Below are 24458 nucleotides of genomic sequence, written 5' to 3'. Positions count from 1 at the left end.
ACAAGGAGAGGTGAAGGCAAACTTCCAAAGCGTCACACCATTGAGGGCTGTCCTAACCAAAAGATACTTGCTCCCCTAATGAAAGATACTTTTCCACTTCCCATGAAATTGTCAAGCTCAAGCATGCATGGGATCATGTACATGAGACCCTGTGTGTCCCAGAGTATCAGGCTGAAGTTAGCCTAGCTGGGAGGGTATGAATCCTTCCCTAAGCATCACTAGGAGAACCATTTTTAGCAAATCCAGACCCAGGCCAACGCAAATCCTAGTCTTGGTGGACCCAACACAAACATGGAGTATGGAGCTTGGCTTCTTTGCCTAAGACATTGGAGTTAGATTCATTTCCCAAGTTTAGGATCCATGAGTGGCCCTTGTGGGGATCGGGTTTAGCAGCAATCCAGTGGCTGACAAAGTATCCTCTTAACAATTGCAGGGGATATAGAATTCAAGTTCCTATCTTTTTTTTTCCACTCCAATCAATGAAAAGTTGCACCTGAGATCACAGCACCATCTGTATCGATGAAAACATCTGGGCCTGGCAGGCCAATGTCACCCTTTTCACCCTGCAAAGATTAAATACATTAAACACAAATATTTCTGTGACCTCATCACATAAGATTTATGTTCCCTCAAAACCATTCCCTGGGACAATGGAAGGTTCCTCCTTCTGTAACCCCTGATTTCCAGGGCCAAATAATCCATAGGTTAATTTCAAAGTCCAATAAATTTAAGATGAAGGTGACACAAGGCAGCCCAGAGGCCTGACACTCAATTGAGAACCTGTCAAGGACAAGGGATCCCAATTTTATCTTGCAACCTGACTCCAAGACAGTCTGCTTCTGGGCCTGGGAAACATATTGCAGGAATAGACAATACGGCTATACCCAAGAGGTGTTAAGGAGGGAACAGAGTTTTAACTTTTTTTCCCCACTTTCAGCAGGCTTGGGACTCTGCTACTGTCATGGCCCCTGTTAGTGGGTGATGTCAGGCAGAGGAAGTCAAAAGAGTCCTAATTCTCTCAAAAGGGAGACTCAGGTACCAGAATCAGACAGAGTGGCATATTCAGGGTTGGGAGGTAGGAGCTGTCTGCCCCAGGTGCAGGCAATAAGGGGATGCATTGCTTGAGAGAATTTAAAAACAATAACAAAACCCAAAAGTTGGCAATTCTAAACAATGTCAATAATAAAATATTTCTCCTTGTAGGGATGGATTTGCTTGTATGCATTTCGTGTGAAAAGGGTGACATCTAAAATGTCAAAATACTAAAAAATACTCCATTTCTTCATATAGGCATTTGCTATGATCTGAGTGTTTGTGTCGCCCGAAAATTCATGTTGAAAACCTAATGCCTAAGGTGATGACAATATTAGGAGGTGAGGCCTTTGGGAGGTGATTAGGTCATGAGGGCAGAGCTCCCACCATTGTTAGTGCCCTTATAAAAGAGGCCCAAGAGAGCTAGCCTGCCCCTTCCACCATGTGAGGACACAGCAAGAAGTAGGCAGTTTGCAAGCCAGAGGGGGAATGTTCACCAGAACCTAACCATACTGGCCCCCTGATCTCAGACTTCCAGACTCCAGAACTATGAGAAATAAATTTCTCTTTTTTATAGGCCACCCAGTCTGTGATATTTTGTTATAACAGCCCAAATGGACTAAATAGCATTTATACTAATTCTTCACCCTTCCATCTCCTCAATCCTGGATTTTCACTTCCCAACAACATTACCTTAATTCCTGGGAATCCATTAAGCCCAGGGAAACCTGAAGACCCCTTCTTGCCCTGTGACAGAAACATAGTTACAACTGAATTGAATGTCTAAGAGCATAAGAGGGGGTGGTTTTTGGATTAGGCCAGGGCAAATGGCACAGGGATTTTGGCCGGCATTCCAGGATATATATGGATCATACCTGACTCTGGAAGCCGTAAAATGTTCCAGAAGGCAATATGGCACTTAGGTAGCCAACTTGCATGTTAGGAGGTACAAAGGCCACAAGGCTAGAGATGAATACAAGCAGGCTGGCTTTGCTAGGCCCTGATAACATGTTAAAGGAGTACGACTGCATCATAGCACTGAACACTGGACACTCATCTTCTTGGGTAAAAACAAAAGAAGTGAGTGGCTGAGATTCTATCAAACAAAGAGAGGTGGACAATTTGAATTGTAAGCAGTGTTCCCCTTTGGATTGATGATCATGTTAAGTAAAGCAAGAGGGTCTTCTGATTTGGATTTTATACACTGAGGCTTTAATGATATTAACCAAAATACCTGACTCCCTGGAGGGCCATGGACTCCTTCTAAACCCGTGGGACCCTGTAAAGAGAACAGAGGTACCTTAGAAAGATTAATAGCCCATACTAGACAAAGCAACTAGACTTACTTAACAAAGCTCTCCAACTGAGATCAGGATTTAGCAGCTGCTAAAACCAGGTAAGAGAATGTTCCTAGACGTGCCTTAATGACTTCTTTCTAAGCACTAATCCATCAGGCTGAATAGGCACACAGGGAATTTTTAAAGAGCTAAATAAATGGAAACATTTTAAGTACTAGGTGGAATTGGGTAGAAGGGCTGGGTGGTATTATACTTAGTCTGCATTAGTTCCAAGTCATGAGATTTTTAAATAGATTGTGGGAGGGCCTCTCGTCTCTCTCCCCCAATGCATTTTTGTTGGTGATTTTGTGTTTTCAAGACAAGGGAGTAAAGGAAAGTGAAGAAAGAAATGGCAGGGTAATGGATGAACATTGCTGAATACTCAAAAGACTCCTGACAAACTTCATGAACAAGCTAAAAAGACAACTAATTCTCTGAAATGTTGCTTCTTTAAGGCTAAGGTTGGCCAATTACTAACAACGTAAGACCTAAGAGCCTGAAGCTAGGAATCAGAGAGGCTAACAGTTATTTCTCCACTTGAAGTGAGATTATTATTGGAAACTGTTGACTCCAAACATTACTCACTATGTTCTAGAACTTCTCAGGTTTGTTTCTGTCCTATAAAAATTGCACTTGGTCCTCTTTCTTCCATTCCTGCAAACTGCCCCTACCCCACCTTCCCTCAGGATAGAATGGAATGAAAGTAAGACATGTCATTCTTTAGCCCAGAAGATAATTATAGTTGAGGACAAGGAGAGTAAAGGGGCTGAGGAACCACCTGGTGTAGGGGGTACAGTAAGTCCCCTACATGCGAACGAGTTCCATTCCAAGAGTGCGTTTGTAAGTCCAGTTTGTTCATAAGTCCAACAAAGTTAGCCTAGATACCCAACTAACACAATTGGCTATATAGTACTGTACTGTAATAGGTTTATAATACGTTTCCATCTTTGAAAGGTTCACAACTTGAAGGTTTGTATGTAGGGGACTTACTGTACCTCATTCCTTATTCAAAGGAGCCACTAAGTCAAGGGAATGTGGCAGAAGGGAGAGGAAGAGGTCTTAGGGACCTGCCCGAGGGTTGAGAAAGAGAAACAAGAGAAGCTTAGGAGGCCATCAAGTTACATAACAGAGATGCAAACAGGAAACAAAAGGGACCGGGTGACTTGACAGATCCAGGCAAGCAAAATTCCAGGTTCATACCCTAGGTCCCGGCAAACCAGGGATTCCCTTTTCTCCCTTTTCTCCAGCAATTCCAAAGCCCTAAAGGAAAAAGAGACCACAGATTATAACATTCATTTCCTCACAGGTCTCCTGGCTCCATCCAAATTTGGCAAGGTGGTAATTTCCAATCAGCTCCACTGTCCCACTGGGGAAGCTCACCATGCTGAGCGTCTCATCACCGCCTGGGAAACACATAGGACTTGAAGATAATTTGAACCATTCATTAAAGGCTTCTTTTTGGTTCTAGAAGTAATGTCTTCTCCCCAAAAAACTATTACAAGTATTTATGGAAACACGAACTAACAGCATAGAAATAATGACAGATCTAACCTCATTGATTTTACAGATGCGGAAACTAACACTCAGAAGGGCCAAGCATCTTGCATGACTTAGAGAGTCAATGAGACAGTCAGGGCTTTAGCTTCCATTCCATGGCTGTTCCAGAGAACAGGCTGCTTCCCACTATCTAGGAGCTTGGGTCAAAGATGACCCACAAATGGAGAACTGTGTTAATCCTTGGGGATTGATGCTAGAGAGAAGAGCTTTTGCCCTTTGGAGACATGATGACTGCAACATCCTCTGCAGTGGGAAGGAGTGTTTCTATCTAGGCATGATCTAGAACTGTGCGGGCTTTAGGAACACTCTCAAAGGGACTGCAAGATGGTCACCAACCCCTCTTGTCCTGCTCACAGAAGGTGAGGGCTTGCAGCCACAGACATGACTTGGGGATTCTCTAGGAACAAGCAGAAATCCAAAAAGCAGAGTGAATGAGAGAGCTTCCTCCTCTCTGGGTCCAGGGCAAGCATATTCTGGGCCCCGAGATACAGAAGAATTCATTACCAGAGTGGATAAAGTCTTTCATGGCAAATGTAATCGAGGTCACTTTGTTGTTACTGTTTAAAATGGGACTTCCTGGAGCACGGATGTTGGCAAATAGCATTTAGGCCTATCATGAGAGTAAAGGAGGCAGTGAAGTTCTCTCAAATGTAAGCTTGTGAAAGACACTAAATGTTATGGCACATCTCCTGTTGTCCTCTTGATGTGACCTGGCTCAGCTGATTGTAAAAGCACTGCTCCAATCCCATTTGTAGTTTTCTTCCTCTTTCATACTCAGAGCATTCCCGTGGGTACAGTTGGCTGTATAGCCCTTAGTTTTCTAGGCTCAAGTTTTTACTTTCTTTTGTTTTTAAAACGTGAGTTGTTTTTATTGTTGTTGTTGTTGAGGAGGGGAGTGTATGCCTGTGAAGGGTCCAACTCAAAGCAGCCTTTGGTTCCTACTTGCCTTCCCTCTTTTCTATATCTACAGTTAGGAGTCAAATTGCTCAGACCTCATGCTGAATAGGATTTCTATTTGAAAGGCCCCTGTGTCAAACTGAATGCAAACTTAGTTCTGCAGCTCGAATTGGAAACCAAGGCATGCTGCCCCCTGGTGGCGTGTATCTATTGGCGGCTGAAGTCAAACACTTTGCGGAGCCTTCCCTGGCCTGTGCACAGAAGCTACGGCAGCCCACGCTGCCCCAAACTCTTCAAGCACTAAGCCGGGGTTCCGGATGAAAGTCTGTGAGAGAAGGTCTGTATCACATTCACTTCTGTCTCCTCCAAGGCATGTTACTGTAGCCTGAACACATACAAGGTGGTCCAATACACACTTGTTGAATTAAATGGAACAGTGACCCAGGGAAAAAAACTGTTCAAAAGCGTGAGAAAAAGAATGTCCAGGTACCATCTCACAGCCTCCACCTGTCTTTTCCACAGATGTAAAGACAAGGGGGCCTTGTCCTTCTTCTCCGGAAAGCAGAAAGAGCCTCTGGACTCTTGCTTTCTCAGAGAGAGGGTCTGAGAGCTTGAGCTACAAGGTGAGCAAAAAAACATATACAAAGTTTAAAAAGGAAAAAAAAATTGTTAAAAAGCAATTTGTGTGTCGGGGTTAGAGCCAGTAAAACATAAATGACTTGGCAAGATATTGGGCTGTAGGCTCAGCTTGTCTCCCAGCACAGGGAGGCCCTGTACGAGGCCCTGCTGAACAAGCTGTTCTAACAAGATGTCTTGGGCCCCTGCCCCGTCCCAGTCGGTCGCCATCATGAGCTGATCAGCACCCACTGCTCTCTTACCCCTTCTCACCCACGGTCAGGAACACCTCATTAGAGCACTAGCTTAGCTGTTTACAGGTGTGGTCTCTAGGGCTCTGGTCTCCTGGTATTTTGGGTTCATGGATATTAGTGGCTCTGCAAAAACTCAACTTCAGTCACGTGGCTGGGAGTCGGGGCGGACAGCAGGGTGAGGAGGGGGGTGTGAGAAAAAGGCAAGCTGCAAACAGTAGTCTGGAACCAGGGGCCGTGAGGCCCCGCTGTGGAGTGAAAGACACTCTGGCCCTGGGTCCTCAGAGGCCTGCTGGCCCGAGAGGCAGGCTGCCAGCACGGTGGTCACCCACTCTGCCTGAGCTCCTCGTCCGGCCCCAGTGAGGGCGGTGGAGAGGGGCGAGGCCCACGTGCACAAGGAGGGCAGGAAGGCAGGAAGGAGGCTGAAGCCTGGAAAGGGGGACGGAGGCCATGGGGGAGGGGCGGGGAACGATCATATTTGGGGGTCACATTTTGGAGGCTAAACTGCAGCAATGGGTTTGGCTTGGCACTGCGAGGGTGACTTGAGATGTGAAACTTGAGAGGTTAGGAAAGTCAGTCTCCTTGTCAACTCTGACCCTGCCACACTGCTGCTACTACCCCTCAGGGTGCCGGGTTGAGGGGGGGGAGAGGAGGGGAGGGCTTAGCTTAAGTCTGTCAAGAGGGGGCTCCTCCTCCGAAGGACCTACCTGAAGTGCCTGGAAAGCCTGGTGCTCAGCAGAAAGAGAACTCCCGCCTGTCCAGTAGTTGCCTCAGATCCACTCAATAGGTACCTCAGGATTCACCGCTTTCTCCCCTTCTCTCTCCCATCATCTGCCATGTTGCCTTACCCTGCGTTTGCTGGTGTCTTGGAGGGCACAGAGGTATATGACTCTCTTTGACAATCTCCACGGGAGCATCTGTGGCCTACACGTGAGTGTGCTGCTGGGACAATGTCATGAAATGTGTGAAGCTGGGGCTGAGCCAGAAAAGCAAGGATGCTGGGTCAGTGCAGACGGGGCAAGGGAAAGAAAGTGAGGTCTAAATCACTCAGGTTGGCCACTTGTCAGCAGCTCCTGCAAAGATCTGGGCTAGGATGGAAAGAAAACAAATGGTTGAAGGGAACATTTCAGATTCCCTAGAGATTTCCACCCTCAGCGCTGCCTTGTTTCTCAGTAAGTGTGGATAATTGAAAGCCGACGTGAGGACTTCGGATTTGAGAAGTGTGTTTCCTCTGAAAAGCCCAGAGCATCTCAAACACGTCACCACCTTTCTTCTTACAACTATTCTGGCAGAAGTCACAGAAGTTACCTATAAATGTTCCCATTAAGCAGATAGAGATATTAGCAGCAAAGGAGTTATAGGATTTGGCCAGGGTTGCATGTGGAATCCACACCAAAGTGGCCTGAGAACTCTGGTTTCTTGATTCCCACTCTCTGAAAATATGCTGTACCATATAAAGGAAGCTTTTTTTCCACCTTGGATGTCTTTACAATCAACTGGGGTTTCTATTTGTCAGGCCACGCTATGAAACACTGGAAATGCTGAGCTTGAAACGGTATTGCAATTTATCACTGTTCATTGCTGTCAGTCAGTGTGTCTTTCTTTCACAGGGCAAAAGGGAACGGGTGAAATTGCAGAAGGGGAAATCCTCTGAGGTAGAACAGGGAAGGGAATGGTAAGGAGGGAGGGAGCGTGAGCCAGGGAACTGCAAAGCACCAGAGATCACGCAATCCACAACCACCATGACAAGAATGAACTGAACAGTAGGGGGCAGTATGGTATGAGGAAAAAGCCTGGAGTTGGCTAGTATTCAAGAAAACTGAATTTCAGTCTCAGCTCTGCTAATAACTTGCTGGGTGACTCTGGACAAGCCTCTTTACCCGTTCAGGCCATGGTTTCCTCATCAGTCAGGGATATAAACCCAGCCCACATTGCTTACATCATAGGGATGATATGAGGTGACTAGAATTTATGTGAAATGCTCACAAAGAAAGGTGCAGACTTTATTCCCCAGCCCACTTGCAAAGTACTCTATGTCTGTGCTGTCCAATCGAAAGATAATGTGAACTACTATGTTATTTTAAATTTTCTAGTAGCTTCATTAAAAAAGTAAAACAAATAGGTGAGGTTCATTTAACAACATTTTATTTAACGAAACACATCATAAATATTGTCATTTCAACACTGACGTAAAAATTGTTAATGAGATCATTTAGATTATTTTCCTCACACCTAGGTTTGGAAATCTGGTGTGTATTTTACACTTACAGCACATCTCATTTCAGACTAGCCACATTTCAAGGGATTGGTAGCTGTTATGTGGCTAGTGGTTATCATATTGGACAGCACAGATGTATACTTTATAAAGAAACCTGATGAACATTGTGAGTTGGGCCTCAAAACAGTAGATATGACCATTGCCACATGACATATATACAGAGAGGTTCAGATACTTGAAGGCCCAGAGCTGGGGCTGAGGCTGAAGTCCAGGTGTCCTGTCTCCAACATCAAGATTCTTTCCCTTTGATTCATTAGATACTGAGCTGATTAAAACCAAGGCCATTGAATAGATGGTTCTCTGTTGCCCCTGTGTCTCTATGGAGTAGTAGGGATCACTGTGGAAGCAATCTGTGCCACTGGCTGTACTGGCTGTGTTTTCTGGCCACCTGGAGAGACCCAAAGTGTTTCAAAGAACTGCAGGGAACCACCGGAGTCATCTCTCCCCACTTTGCAAGCAAGCCGGGGGCAGGCCTAGTCATCTTTGATTCATCCATTTCCCTCCTGACTCCTACACCCAATCCATGGAAATCTCATCAGCTCCTTCAAAACATATCTTGTAGTTTAAGAGATACATCAACCAAATGTAATGTGTGAGCATCGTTTGGATTCTGATTCAAAACCAGGTAATTATAAAAAAGTTATATTTATGAGACAATCATAAACCTGAATTCTGACTTAACAGATATTGTCATTTCTGATAATTAATTAGTGGTGATGAAATCATCATTATGTTTTTAAAAAGTCCTTATCTCTTAGAAATACTGAGGTATTTGTAATGAAATGCCACATCTGTTGTTGGCTTCAGATTGGCCATGAGTTGCTAATTATTGAAGCTAGGTAATGGGTACACAGGGGGACCATTATGCCGCTCTCCCTATTTTGTATGTGTTTGAAATGTTCTGTAACAAAAATTGTAAACTTTTTACATTTTGAATCCATGCACTTCTCTCCATTTCCACTGCCATCATCCTAGTCCAAGCCACCACCATTTCTCACCAGGATTGTTGCAGTAGCCTCTGTTTGCTGCCTTCCCCTCCCCCCATCCTCCATGACCCAGCCCCCCAACTCCCACTACCACCAGAGAGATCTTAAAAATACAAGTCAGGGCCTTCCAATGGCTTCCCATTACATTTAACATAAAAGCCACATTTGACCTACAAAGGTCTCCATGATCTGGCTCCTGCCTCTCTGTCTGGTTCTTGGCCTCGCTCACTCTTCTCCACCCGCTCACCTTCTTGCTGTTCCTCTAAAGCACTGAGCTTGTTCCAACCTCAGGGTGTTGACACTTATGGTTCCCTTGGCCAGAAACACTCTTCCCGAACTTTCACATGACTCGCTCCCTCATAATAAGCGATCCCTCAGAGAGGCCCTTCTTGACCACTCTGTCCAAAGGTGCCCATTCCATTCCCCATCCACACTCCATCACTTTTACCCTTTTTTATCTTCTATGTATCACTTACCAATATATGAACTTGTTCTCCTTCATTTGTTTACTTGTTGATTCTCTCCCCTCCCTCATCCCCCCCAATTGGAATGTACTTTCCTCAAGGACAGGGACTTTTACTTATCTGACTGTTAGTTGCTGTTGCAGCCGTAGAATCAAGCAGAAGGCCTTGCAAATAGGGGCCCTCAAAAAGTATTTGTTGGGTGAAAGAATCTAAGATACAAGGGCACATAGGAAAGTGAAAATAGGATCACTAACACTAACTACCAATTACTCAACAATTGATACGTGCCAGGCATTTATTAAGCCCTTTTCATGCATATTATCTCATTTAATTCTCATAACCACCCCCATTATTATCCCTTTTTTGGTAGGTTAGGAAATTGAGGCTCAGAAAAGTTAAGAAACTTGTCCAAGTTTACATAGTTAGAAACTGCTGAAATCAGAAGTCAAGCCTAGGTCTGTTTTACCTCTAGAGCTTGAGATTATAACCTCTAAGCTATATAGTCTCATAAAGAACCTAATGTCCTCATGGGTTTGAAAAACAAGACATTTCCTTAAATGCCTTCTAACAATGAAGATAGTGAAATTCTCTACAATAACCATAGGAAGGAGGTCCTCCTGTTAGCTTTCTATTGGTATAGCTTTTGTCCAATCAGATCCTTGAATACATGTTGACCAAATAGGGAGACTTACCGGGAGACCTGGAGGACCACTTATTCCTGGGAAGCCCTGAAGCCCTGGTTCACCCTGGAAAATCAACCAAAGCTTAGTGAGTAGCAGCAGGAAGCAGTGAACATAAAGGAGATGGTCCCCTTGAGTTATTTGGGCTGGGCAGTGGGAAACCATAGGGCATCACAATTGGGACACCAGAGGCTGGTGCAGATTGCCTAGTTTCCACAACTAGTAACTACACCAGGATGTCTTAGTTTACGGAGCCCTTAGTAGTGTGGAAAGGACCAAAGTCCATGACAGGCAAAGAAAACTATCCGAAACAGAGTCTCAAATGCTCAGGCTAATTGGGAGATAGAAAAGATGATCATCTGCTTTCTTTCTACCGGAAGAAGCTGTTCAGTGCGATTTCCTCTAGCAAATTACTGGCTGCAAATACATCAGTGGTTTTGGGAAAAGAGTAATAATTACAGTTTGCAAAGGGCAACATAATACTCTAATCTCTTTCCTTGATATGCTAATTTATCTATAAGTGCCATGAAAGGGTTCCCTAAGGTTTGGGAATGATTAGGGAGGCAGGCAATTTTTCATATGCTCCCAAACTGTTCCCAACTCAATAATTACTTCCTGTAAACCTGGAGAAGGCCTGGAGCTGTTGCTTCCACAAAGACAGAATTAAAGAAATGGGACTAAACACCTTCCCCTGCCTGGGTCCCTTGACCATAGGTGCAGGATCACAAAACTTAAGGAATCCCCAGGAAGGGAGGGAAGTCAGGTTATTGAAAGATATCTGCACACCTTAGCAGCAAATAGTCATTCAAATACAACCATGTGTACACTCATATCAAAATACAGATTATAAAATATCTCGGTTAAACAGGTCTACAGCTTCAGCCTTGGTAGTTCAGATCAGGCAAATTAGGGCATCTACTGCCACTTGGTGACAGTATACACTATTTGCAGGGTCATGTTCTGAGGGCAAATAATTTCTTTAAACAGATAACTTGAAAGCAACCATTATACCCTATTGTTCTGTCACAGTGTTTTGGGGACAACGTAAGTATTGACAGGGTTGGTAGTCAGGAGGAAGAAACCCCAACTATTAAATGTTTGTTTTAAGTTATTCAGCGTTTTGATAACTGAATCTGCAAAACAAACACAGAAAATAGCACTTGAATGAATATTCAGAAACCCAGGCAAGCTCATATCCATATTACCCAGAACCCTCTATCCTTCCAGTATACTCTGGTTATTAGAGTTGAACTCTGGTATTAATAGGAAAAGGCTTATTAACTTCTTGTTCTCAAATGTTCACTACCTTGGATCCTTTCTTCCCTTTTGGAAATCCCATGAATTCCAGTTCCCCAGTAGATGGTGGGGGTCCTGCAGGGCCAGGCAGGCCAACATCCCCCTGTAAGATCAAAGGAAACATTAAGCAAAGCAGACACCACACAGATATTTCTCCGGAGGGTAGGTTTGTCCTCAGGATGTAATTCACAAATCAACTGTCCATGACTTTAGCCTCTTCACCCTCACCTTTGCATCAATGAGGAAACAAAGCTAACAGTCTCAAGGGGTGAAAAGAATTATAAGCCTGACCAGATGCATTTTGTATCAGCACTGCAGAGGGAGGAAGCAAGATGGATGAAAGTAAATGGCAGGTTCACGGTTGCCATGGTCATGCATGAAAGGGTGTTTAGAAGAAAGCAAAAAAGGATTTGAGCAAGGTAAATGGCTACCTTTTGGCAACAGTGATCAGACTCTAACTGGTCCAATCGTTGCCAAGAGCACAAGCAGAGGTAGTGAAGTCTGTGTTGGAACACTGAAGACTGGATTTGCTCCTTGAAGACAGTGCAGTCTACAAGAGGCAGCTGCCAAGGATGGGGAGGGCAAGCTCCCAGTCTCCCTTGAGGCTCCTAAATCACTATACAGTTTGTATAGAGGGAAATAGGAGAATGAGGGAAGGGAAATAAAAGGGAATGATGAGAGAGGGTTAAGAAGGAGAGATAGAGGAGATAGAGAGAGGAGGAGGAGGAGGAGGAAGGATGGAGAGAAGAGAAGCAGAGAAAAGGAAAGAGAAGGTGACACAATATAATACAAATCAGCAGGGAAATACCCAGGTGGAAGGAAGAGAAAATATATCTCAGGAGCATATGTTTGTGGGCTTCCTTGGTGGCGCAGTGGTTGAGAGTCCGCCTGCCAATGCAGGGACACGGGTTCGTGCCCCGGTCTGGGAAGATCCCACATGCTGCGGAGCGGCTGGGCCCGTTAGCCATGGCCACTGAGCCTGTGCGTCCAGAGCCTGTGCTCCGCAACGGGAGAGGCCACAGCAGTGAGAGGCCCGCATACCGCAAAAAAAAAAAAAAAAAAAAAAAGAGCATATGTTTGTAAGACATGTACATTTCACAGGTAGGAAGCAGGAAGACTACAATATTTTGAAGGAAAAAGACCACAGTAGCCTATGCGTGCACATGCAGCCCTATCACAAGCAGGCACATGTGTGCAGCTAGACACATTTCTAGGAGCATATGGACTGCAGAGCGTATGTTCCAAAATTTATTTACCTTGACTCCTTTCTCTCCTTGGAAACCTAACCCCATATTCCCCTGGGGCAAAGGGGTGTAGGGAGGAAAAACAAAATCAATTACTAAACAACCTCCAGGAACTTAAATTGGAATGCAGTCTTTTTTACCAGAAAGTATGTTTAATCAGACCAGAATATCTCTGGGGAAACTAGAGTACTTAGTGGTAGGAGGTCAAATGCCCCAAGACAAAGTCTACTTACATCAGGACCAGGGAAACCAGGGGGGCCTGGAGGACCCTAGATGTAAAATGAAAGGAAAGAGCGCTTTTTAGTTTCAGCCCCGAAGAATCTAGGCATGTTGAGAGTCACTGAAGATAAGTCCCCCACCCCCTTGATGTGGTCTGGCTTTGGTGTAGAAGATTCTAGCTCCTTCTCCCTGGGTTCCTTTTTTTAAAATCTCCTTTGAAATTTCCCCAATTGACCTGATAACCACATTCATGCTATGGTAGTGAAGACTTCCTGTGTCATTCTTCCCATTAGGTCAGCACTTTTTAAATGATGACTTTTGGTGAAAGTAAACCAAAGTAATCAGTGGTGGTGGGATTTCACACATTGGAGAGAGAACAATCTGGGGATGTGGATTTCCCAGAACCACACAGATGACTGGCTATGCTCTTCCTATAGCCAGTGATGGGAAATAGGTAGGTGGGAAGAGCTCTCCAAGGTGAAGTGTTGAGAAAGATTTTGAAGCTGCCTCTGTGCTCAGGGTGGGTGATAATGATGTGATTAATTAGCAATGTCTGTCGTGGGTAAGGGGAGTGGAAGGTCACAATAGATGTGCCGGGTATTAGCCATCCTTGGGCTACACTTTAGGTTGAGCTACACTAGGAGGTTTTGGAGGCACAGAGTGGATGGTCAGAGAGACTCTGATAAAAGAAGATAACAAATAGCTCCTTACAAGAGCATGCTTCACTTTAACCTCCAAGAATGGAAGTTGCCATTCTCTGCTAGGAGGGCCTACATTTACATAGGCTTACATTTAATCCATGGCCTGGTAGGGAAAGCATTCATGTGAATGCTGTGAACATGTGGTAGATTTAGCTGGGTCTTACTTGCAGTCCTGGTGGTCCTATGGGTCCCACAGCTCCTGAAGATCCGGGTGCTCCTTGTGGGCCCTAGAGAGGCATGTTTTTATCAAGGTCAAAAAAGTATGGCAGTTTCTCAAGAAAAATATATACACAAGAATTGCACAAGAATGTTCATAGCAACTTTATTCATGATAGTTAAAAACTGAGAAAACACGATGGCCCAAAACCTATGGGATGCAGCAAAAGCAGTTCTAAGAGGGAAGTTTATAGCAATACAATCCTACCTCAAGAAACCAGAAAAATCTCAAATAAACAAGCTAACCTTACAGCTAAAGCAATTAGAGAAAGAAGAACAAAAAACCCCCCAAATTTAGCAGAGGAAAGAAATCATAAAGATCAGGTCAGAAATAAATGAAAAAGAAATGAAGGAAACAACAGGAAAGATCAATAAAACTAAAAGCTGGTTCTTTGGGAAGATAAACAAAATTGATAAACCATTAGCCAGACTCATCAAGAAGAAAAGGGAGAGGACTCAAATCAACAGAATTAAAAATGAAAAAGGAGAAGTAAAAACTGACACTGCAGAAATACAAAGGATCACAAGAGATTACTACAAGCAACTATATGCCAATAAAATGGACAACCTGGAAGAAGACAAATTCTTAGAAATGCACAACCTGCCGAGACTGAACCAGGAAGAAATAGAAAATATGAACAGACCAATCACAAGCACTGAAATTGAAACTGTGATTAAAAACCTCCCAACAAACAAAAGCTCAGGACCGATGGCTTCATAAGTGAATTCTATCAAACATTTAGGGAAGAGCTAACACCTATCCTTCTCAAACTCTTCCAAAATATAGCAGAGGGAGGAACACTCCCAAACTCATTCTATGAGGCCACCATCACCCAGATACCAAAACCAGACAAAGATGTCACACACAAAAAAGAAAACTACAGGCCAATGTCACTGATGAACATAGATGCAAAAATCCTAGCAAAATACTAGCAAACAGAATCCAGCAGCACACTAAAAGGATCATACATCATGATCAAGTGGAATTTATCCCAGGAATGCAAGGGTTCTTCAATATATGCAAATAAATCAATGTGATACACCATATTAACAAACTGAAGATTAAAAACCATATGATCATCTCAATAGATGCAGAAAAAGCTTTCAACAATATTCAACATCCATTTATGATAAAAACTCTCCAGAAAGTAGGCATAGAGGGAACTTACCTCAACATAATAAAGGTCACATATGACAAAATCACAGCGAACATCATTCTCAATGGTGAAAAATTGAAACCATTTCCATTAAGATCAGGAACAAGACAAGGTTGCCCACTCTCATTGCTATTACTCAACATAGTTTTGGAAGTTTTAGCCACAGCAATCAGAGAAGAGAAAGGAATAAAAGGAATCCAAATCAGAAAAGAAAAAGTAAAACTGTCACTGTTTGCAGATGACATGATATTATACATAGAGAATCCTAAAGATGCTACCAGAAAACTACTAGAGCTAATCAATGAATTTGGTAAAGTAGCAAAATACAAAATTAATGCACAGAAATCTCTTGAATTCCTATACACTAATGATGAAAAATCTGAAAGAGAAATTAAGTAAACACTCCCATTTACCACTGCAACAAAAATAATAAAATACCTACGAATAAACCTATGTAAGGAGACAAAAACCTGTATGCAGAAAACTATAAGACACTGATGAAAGAAATTAAAGATGATACAAACAGATGGAGAGATATACCATGTTCTTGGAGAATCAAGATTGTGAAAATGACTATACTACCCAAAGCAATCTACAGATTCAATGCAATCCCTATCAAACTACTAATGGAATTTTTCACAGAACTAGAACAAAAAATTTCAAAATTTGTATGGAAACACAAAAGACCCCGAAGAGCCAAAGCAATCTTGAGAAAGAAAAATAGAGCTGTAGGAATCAGGGTCCCTGACTTCAGACTATACTACAAAGCTACAGTAATCAAGACAGTATGGTACTGGCACAAAAACAGAAATATAGATCAATGGAACGGGATAGAAAGCCCAGAGATAAACCCACGCACATATGGTCACCTTATCTTTGATAAAGGAGGCAAGAATATACAATGGAGAAAAGACAGCCTCTTCAATAAGTGGTGCTGGGAAAACTGGACAGCTACATGTAAAAGAATGAAATTAGAACACTCCTTAACACCATACACCAAAATAAACTCAAAATGGATTGAAGACCTAAATGTAAGGCCAAGCACTATAAAACTCTTAGAGGAAACTCTTAGAGGAAAACATAGGCAGAACATTCTATGACATAAATCACAGCAAGATCCTTTTTGACCCATCTCCTAGAGTAATGGAAATAAAAACAAAAATAAACAAATGGGACCTAATGAAACTTAAAAGCTTTTGCACAGCAAAGGAAACCATAAACAAGACGAAAAGATAACCCTAAGAATGGGAGAAAATATTTGCAAATGAAGCAACTGACAAAGGATTAATCTCCAAAATATATAAGCAGCTCATGCAGCTCATACAGCTCAATATCAAAAAACAAGCAACCCAATCCCAAAATGGGCAGAAGACCTAAATAGACATTTCTCCAAAGAAGGAATACAGATTGCCAACAAACACATGAAAAAATACTCAACATCACTAATCATTAGAGAAATGCAAATCAAAGCTACAATGAGGTATCACCTCACACCAGTCAGAATGGCTGTCATCAAAATATCTACAAAGAATAAATGCTGGAGACGGTGTGGAGAAAAGGGAACCCTCTTGTTGGTGGGAATGTAAATTGATACAGCCACTATGGAGAACAGTATGGAGGTTCCTTAAAAAACTAAAAATAGAAGTACCATACGGCCCAGCAATCCCACTGCTGGGCATATACCCTGAGAAAACCGTAATTCAAGAAGAGTCATGTACCACAATGTTCATTGCAGCTCTATTTACAATAGCCAGGACATGGAAGCAACCTAAGTGTCCATCGACAGATGAATGGATAAAGAAGATGTGGCACATATATACAATGGAATATTACTCAGACATAAGAAGAAACGAAATTGAGTTATTTGTAGTGAGGTGGATGGACCTAAAATCTGTCATACAGAGTGAAGTAAGTCAGAAAGAGAAAAACAAATACCGTATGCTAACACATATATATGGAATCTAAAAAAAAATTGGTTCTGAAGAACCTAGGGGCAGGACAGGAATAAAGATGCAGACGTAGAGAATGGACTTGAGGACATGGGGAGGGGGAAGGGTAAGCTGGGATGAAGTGAGAGAGTGGCATGGACATATATACACTACCAAATGTAAAACAGATAGCTAGTGGGAAGCAGCTGCATAGCACACGGAGGTCAGCTCTGTGCTTTGTGACCACCTAGAGGGGTGGGATTGTGAGAGTGGGAGGGAGGCGCAAGAGGGAGGGTATATGAGGATATAAGTATACATATAGCTGATTCACTTTGTTATACAGCACAAACTAAGACAACAATGTAAAGCAATTATACTCCTATAAATGTTAGAAAAAAGAAAAAATAATAATAGTTAAAAATTGAAAAATGTCAGATGAATGGCTAAAGAAGATGTGGTATATTTATACCATGGAATACTACTCAGCCATAAAAAAGAATGAAATAATGCCATTTGCAGCAACATGGATGGACCTAGAGATCATCATACTAAGTGAAGTAAGTCAGAAAGAGAAAGACAAATACCATATGATATCACTTATATGTGGAATCTAAAATACGACACAAATGAACTTATCTACGAAACAGGAGCAGACTCACAGACATAGAGAACAGACTTGTGGTTGTCAACGGGGAGGGGAGTGGGGGAGGGAAGGATTGGGAGTTTGGGATTAGCAGATGCAAACATACATAGGATGGATACACAACAAGGTCCTACTGTATAGCACAGGGAACTTTATTCAATATCCTATGACAAACCATAATGGAAAAGAATATGAAAAAGAATATATATATATATATATCTCTATATCTATCTATCTATCTATATATATATATATATATATATATATCTGAGTCACTTTTCTCTACATCAGAAATTAACACAACATTGTAAATCAACTATACTTCAATAAAATTTTTAAAAAATGGAAATATCTCAGGTGTCCACTGATACTAGGATTGATTTTAAAAACTCATACATCTATATGTAGAATAATACTCAATAATAAAAAGCAACAAATTATTGATATATGAAACAATGAGGATGAACCTCAAAAGTACTGTTCTAAGTGAAACAAGCCTGATCCCGAAGGCTACATATTGTATTATTCCCTTTGTTTGAAGTTCTAGAATATGGAACACTTATCTATGATAGAAGAAAAATCAGAACAGTGATTGCCTGTGATGTGCGGCGGGGCAGGGATTGACTGGGAAGGAGCAGGAGGGAACTTTCTGAGGTGATGGGAATGGTCTACACCTTAAGAGGGTTTGAGTTACACAGAGTGTGCATTTGTGAAAATGCAGCAAAGGCACATTTAAGATTTGTGTATTTCATTATATGTAAATTTTACATACAAAGAAAAACTGTAAACAAAATTTGAAGTCTAGCTAATGGTAGGCATGCTGTGGTATTTAGGGGTAAGAGTACTATTGTCTGCCATTAACTTTGAAATGCATCAAGAATAAGATGGCTTGATGGATGGAAGTGTGGTAAATCAAGTAGAATAAAGTATTCATGGTACAGGTGTTCACTGAAAACTTTCTTCAACTTTGCTCTCTATTTGAAAATTTTCATATTAAAGTGATAAAAATAACCAAAAACTTAAAAAAGAAAAAAGTTTTATTAATATCAGATAAAGTAGACTTTGAGACAAAGAATATTACTAGAGATAAAGAGGGGGCATTTTGTAACGGTAAAATAGTTCAATTCATCAAGAAGACAAATATATCTATATCTGTCTTAGATGTGTATGCACCTATTAGCAGAGCTTCAAAATACATGAAGCAAAGACTGATGGAACTGTAAGGAGAAATAGATAAATTCACGATTCTAGATGGAGATTTTAACATTCCTCCCTCAGTTATTAATAGAACAACTAAACAAAAAAATCAGTGAGGACAAAGAAGGTCCAAACCACATTATCAACTACCTTGACCTAATGGATATTTTTTAGATCACTATACCCGCCCCAGCCAGCTGAATACATAGTCTCTACAAGTACATATGGAACATTCACCAAGATAGTTCCATAGGTTGGGCCATAAAATAAAACTGAACAAATTTAAAAGCATTGAAATAATCCAGAATATGCTCTCTAACTGCAATAAAATCAAACTAGAAATCAATAATATAAAGATATCTGGAAAGTCACAAATTTTGGGAAATTAAACACAAGTCTCCATGGGTCAAAGAAAAAATCCGAAGGGAAACTAGAAAATATTTTGAAATGAATGATGACAATATTGAAAGTAAGAGAACAAAATCTGAAGAGAAAGATGGTATGGGAAAATTCATGGCCCTGTTAAAGCTGGGGAGCAGCAATAAGGTGATATGTGCTTAGGTAAGGGATGGAGAGGCTAAGTAAAGTTGAGACTTAGACAGGAGGGAGAGAAAGTAGGGGTTCAAAGGTTTCACAGGAATACATGAGAGTAGAACATTGCTCTGATAATAACTAATAACCTGTGGTCTTCTAACTGATCACAAATCTCTTATCCAGCCAGGAACCCCCCCTCCCCAAATCTAAGTGGTTTATTTATCATATCTGTATATGCAGACAAACACTGTACTTCTGGGGGCAGGGAAAGGCATCTCTAAGAGAAGTTATGCAGCAAATACACTGGATGTTATTCTACAGATTTAGTTAACACACCATCTAAACCAATGCTGTTTCACTCTAGACCTCTATGCCCTTGGTCCTCACTCATCCCTGTTTACATGTGTGCTTGCTCACACTACTCTCTGTTTAGAAAGCTTCCTCCCATTGCCAGCCAGCCGAAATGTCAGGTACACTTTTCAGAGGCTACCTTCTCTTAGATATAAAGTTTCTCATGATGTAGCCTTAGGTGGACAGCATCTCTTTCTTGATGCTGTCAGTGGAATCCTTACGCCACATTCCTACTAGTTTTTCACACGCTGGGGTGGGAGGTGGCTGTGTGTGTGCAGAGACCATGTCTGAATTGTCTCAGGGATCACTCCTAGCCCTTTGCTCAGTATCTGTTCTGCTCAGTATCTGTTCTGGAATGGAAGAAGAAAGGAAGGAACCGTGATACAGGAAAAGAGGAGGAGAGAAGGGGCCTTTATGAAGCCACTTCAAAGGAAAATGATGACAATGTGGAAAGTCAAGGAAAAACAAAGCTCTTATTAATACAACTCATGGCCTTTCATGGACTCACTCTTATTGAGTCCCTAAAAATTTTTTCTACGTGGAATACCTTTTAAAGAAGAGTGTTTTGCTTCTTTTATTTTACCCACAGTACTCTGAACACACAGAAAACACTTAATAAATGCTTGCCAAATGACAGGCAAAATTCTTTCCCATCCAGGGAGGATGCAGGTCCCTGGCCGAGAGGTCTGAAAGCCAGCCTGCCATGTCACTGAAGGTAGACAGTCCATCCTCTCAGTACTTTCTCATTTGGAAAATGTCGGTAGAGTGATCTATTCTACTTTACCTCTCTGGATTGTCCTTGAGAAGGTCTACAAAGACCTTCGAACACCGTAGAGAGGAATGAAAAGGGGTCATTGGTACTGTTGACTAGACAAACATTGGGAGCTCAACACACAGGTAACAACTTACAGTGATTCCATCCAGTCCAGGCAGCCCAGGCTCCCCCTGAGAAACAGACAAAGGCAGGACATTGAAGAGATGAATACATTAAACTTGTGGTATTTCACAGATAACTGACCTAAGATGCAATAGGCATAAAAATGCATCACTGAAGCTTGGGCCTCTTCTGTCAAGGTCTTGTGTTTTAAATAATGCATGAATTGGAAAGATTCAACCATCTACTTTTTTTTCTTAAGAAAAATCTAGACTCTAGAAGAAAAATATTATAGCCTTGGTTGAACAGGAATTCATATTTTACTTGGATTAATTAATTTTCACCTTTGCTAGGAACTTATCAATTAGAAACTGTTTCTGCGGGCTGGTGATTTTCCTGCTCTTTTTGGAGGAAAGCAAAGCTACGTTCTGGTGTGCCTTTATCCCCAGAGAATCTGTGCCCATATGTATACAACGCAAATCAGACATTTCAAGGGAGAATCAATAGAGCATATAGTCTCTGATTACATTTTAATTACTTTGCAGCATCTTAAGTCACCGTATGAATCTGTAATATAACCATCTTGTGGAAATTGCTGTGTTCCGCTGGGTCCAGGGTCTCTTTGGTTTTTGGCAAAACCATTTAATCAATGTTTGCTACAACAATGGTCACATTTTGACACCTGCTAGTCTTATCCCGCTTGGCTTACAGTGAAAAATCAGCTCTCTGCAACCTGGGAAGAGCACTGCCTGGGTTTTAGCTCTTCGGGAAGCTGGCTTGTGCCTGTGAGCAAGTCACATAGCCTCAGGCTACCTCAGTTTTTCTATCTGTAAAATGAGCAACATGAATCTGACAATCATGAGGTCCTTTCCAAGTCTAACGTTCCATCTTCAGCTATGGCTTCTATAGTCAAGAACCGAAACACTGTACCTTCTTCAGTTCTCAGCTACCCACACCCATCACTGCCTTCCAAGGTGATTTCCAATATTTCTGGCTCTGTGCATGGGTGGAAGACAGAAAGGTGCCATCTTCAGCTGAGTGAGTTTGGGTGCATTTCCCCTCAGATGTTGCACTCATAGATTCCTGTCTGCTCCCAGGGAAATGATGGGCTCCCTTCCCACTCTGCAAGGGATTAGGGTCAGTCATTTGGCACCAGAGTTTACTGAAGGCCCACAGGATACCAGGCAGCATACACCAAGAATACAGCCACAAGAATACAAAAGGTTCTTGTCAATTCCAGGAAGAGATGAAAGTTTCCAGCCAGCTTCAGAGTGGATGGGCAACTTTTGTAGATAGTCAGGGGCCCAGCGAGGGTGATGGCTGGTATGCAGGTACAGAAAAGGGCGGAGCCATGATCCTGGGCTGGTGGCCATGTTAAGATGGGCAGAGACATACATGGCTACAAACCAAGGTATGCAGACATCAAAGATTCTGTAGTAGACAAAAGGTATCTGCCTCCAGGAAGTGTCTCGGCTTGTCAAGGAAAATGACACCCATGCAAACTGTTTGTTTGCTGATCTGTCCCCTATTTTTGGCCTAGATCTTACAAAGCAAATCTTTTTGACAGTATGGTTGCAAACGTTTCTGTCAATGTTTCCACCACAAAAAGCTCTGGATTCTTTTTTAAATCCAGCTTGGTCTGCTCCTTAAATAGAGACGCAGATGGTAGTTCTGGAAATGTTTTCATTGGATGTGGGGCTCCATTCCGGGGAACTCAGCTTATAGCCTACTCAGCTGTCTGCCTTAGAGGCTCTTACCTTCATTCCTTTGAAATCACCTTGGGCAAGGATAGGTTCACCTTTAGAGCCTTTCTGACCAGGAAGCCCCTGAGCAAAATAAGAAAATTTTGTGAAGAAATGCACGCAGGCACACACACACACACACAGTATTGTTAATAGTATGATCTGATCAGACAGAGGATGGAAAAGCAAGAGCCTAAAACCATGTGGCTTATTCTATGGCAGAGTTGGCCATGCTAAGGGGGCAAAGTACATCCCCTGAACTGTGCTGTGTCTCAGAGCTGCATGCCTGCTCCCCCAGCCTCCAAGTCAGACGTCTGTAAAGGGATTAGAAAGTAGACTTTGAATCTATTCAGAGTACCAATCTGAACATCCACATATAATACACATGCCGTTTATAAGCCTATAGCTCACCTGCTCCATATCTCACAGGTACAAGTCACTGACAGGGACTAGGTCTAGGACAGAGGTTAGTGGACTTTTTCTGAAAAGAGCCAGATAGTAAACAATATAGGCTGTGTGGGCCATATCTGTGCTCTGTTTCATATTCTTCTGTTTTTCTTCACAGTCTTTTAAAAATGGAAAAACAAGCCATGGGACAAGGGTCCCATGGGCCAGTTTGCAGACGCCTGGTCTAAGATATAGCTACAAAACCATCTCCATCCTGTGCTTCTACCATACAACTTCAGTTTCTACACCTGTCTAAGAGGCTAGTGTGTCTCACTGTTAACATGGAAAACAGTTCAAAGTATGCCCAACCCATCTAGTCAGCCAGACTTTTTAATGTCTCAGTGGCAGATGCCACCTAATATCTGCTAGATGTTGGCCTCCTGGGGAAAATCAATATCCCTATACCTAAGGGGAAGTTGGGATTAGTGTTGGGAGTAGGGCTAAGCTTTGGGGACTGAAGCGTTGACTGAATGATGGATTCCTGAGTTCAAGGTCCATAGGTATAATAAAAGTACAATGTGGTTCCAGAAGCGCAAACCAGTTTCTTTCCTAACACTTCCGATTTCCCCTTATTCTCATGGCCACTACTTTCATCAAAGAAGATTCAAAGGATATCCATTCAGTATTCGGCAGGGTTAGTAAGGTTCAGCTTAGTAAAATACACACCCAAGTTCCTATTTAGGCTTAAGGGGAGGTTTAGGGACAGGATTAGGTTTTACCCTGGTTCTTTGGCTGTCAGGGGCTGTTTATTACCTCAAAATTTCTTTTCTCCCTCTTGGGGGCAGTGATTCCTTACTTTGCTGGATTTCCATTGTCTTAACACAGATGTGATTTGTTTTCCTCCCCTGTTGCCATAGCAGTGTTTGGAGGCCTTTGTGACTCAAACAGCTCATACTATGTTGGTAATACATCTTTCTCCCCCACTCCCTGATGTATATTGCTTTGGTCCATAGTTGTGAAGGTCCTTATGCCAATCTGGTGCTTGTGCTTTGTCCGTCTCACCTTCTCACGTATGCACTCACACCCACAACTTGGTCACTGAAGGCAATGCTCTTCCAGTAAAACGCCAATTAATTCACCTAGCTATGGAGTCTAACAGATAGTGCAATTTCTAGCTAAATGTATCACATCAGTACCCTTATTCTCTTAGATTATTTCAAATGAGGTTGAGAATGGGCTTGAAATGTGTTATTCTTCTCTTTTCAGCCACTCATAAAAGTAGCCTTGCAAGGGCATGGTATCTTTTAGAGATCTTTTAGATCCCAATATTTGAGCTCTATCTGGATGAATGGAATGAAATAAAAGTGATGACACCAAGATACAATAAACGTCTTAACAATCCCAGAACTGAGGGTTGTGATGTGGGGAGCGGATGGGAAGAGGGAAAACTACGTCAGTGTAGAGCAGGATTTCCCAACTATTTCTCACTATTGATACTTTGGGACAGATGATTCCTTGATGTTGTGATGGGGAGCTATCCTGTGCCAGTAGCACACCCCCAGTTATGAAGACCAAAAGTGTCAATAATAACTGTCAAATGGGGCTTCCCTGGTGGCGCAGTGGTTGAGAGTCCGCCTGTCGATGCAGGGGACACGGGTTCGTGCCCCGATCCCGGAAGATCCCACATGCCGCGGAGCGGCTGGGCCCGCGAGCCATGGCCGCGGAGCCTGTGTGTCCGGAGCCTGTGCTCCGCAACGGGAGAGGCCACAGCAGTGAGAGGCCCGCGTACAGCAAAAAAAAAAAAAAATAAAAAAAAAAAATAACTGTCAAATGTCCCCGGGGATGGGGGGCAGGGCAAAATCACTGCTGGTT

At 42.4% G+C, this 24458-nt stretch overlaps 1 protein-coding gene across 1 annotated transcript in view; it reads right to left on the bottom strand.

The window, feature by feature from the left end:
• The window catches only part of COL4A6 (collagen type IV alpha 6 chain), a 96141-nt gene that overhangs the window by 43592 nt on the left and 28091 nt on the right, over positions 1-24458 (bottom strand). Inside the window, exons 6-16 of the mRNA XM_060086422.1 lie at positions 22215-22283; positions 20493-20528; positions 13722-13784; positions 12871-12906; positions 12650-12691; positions 11404-11496; positions 10110-10163; positions 3570-3629; positions 2267-2311; positions 1726-1779; positions 494-563 (exon numbers count right to left, since the gene is read on the bottom strand). Of these exons, the coding sequence (XP_059942405.1) occupies positions 494-563; positions 1726-1779; positions 2267-2311; positions 3570-3629; positions 10110-10163; positions 11404-11496; positions 12650-12691; positions 12871-12906; positions 13722-13784; positions 20493-20528; positions 22215-22283 (622 nt within the window). The remainder of the gene's footprint in view (positions 1-493; positions 564-1725; positions 1780-2266; positions 2312-3569; positions 3630-10109; positions 10164-11403; positions 11497-12649; positions 12692-12870; positions 12907-13721; positions 13785-20492; positions 20529-22214; positions 22284-24458) is intronic.

Source organism: Mesoplodon densirostris, chromosome X (genome assembly GCF_025265405.1).
Source record: "Mesoplodon densirostris isolate mMesDen1 chromosome X, mMesDen1 primary haplotype, whole genome shotgun sequence".
NCBI classification, from domain to species: Eukaryota; Metazoa; Chordata; class Mammalia; order Artiodactyla; family Ziphiidae; genus Mesoplodon; species Mesoplodon densirostris.
Note: the sequence above shows the minus strand (reverse complement) of the source record. Positions and strands in the feature narration are given on the sequence as shown.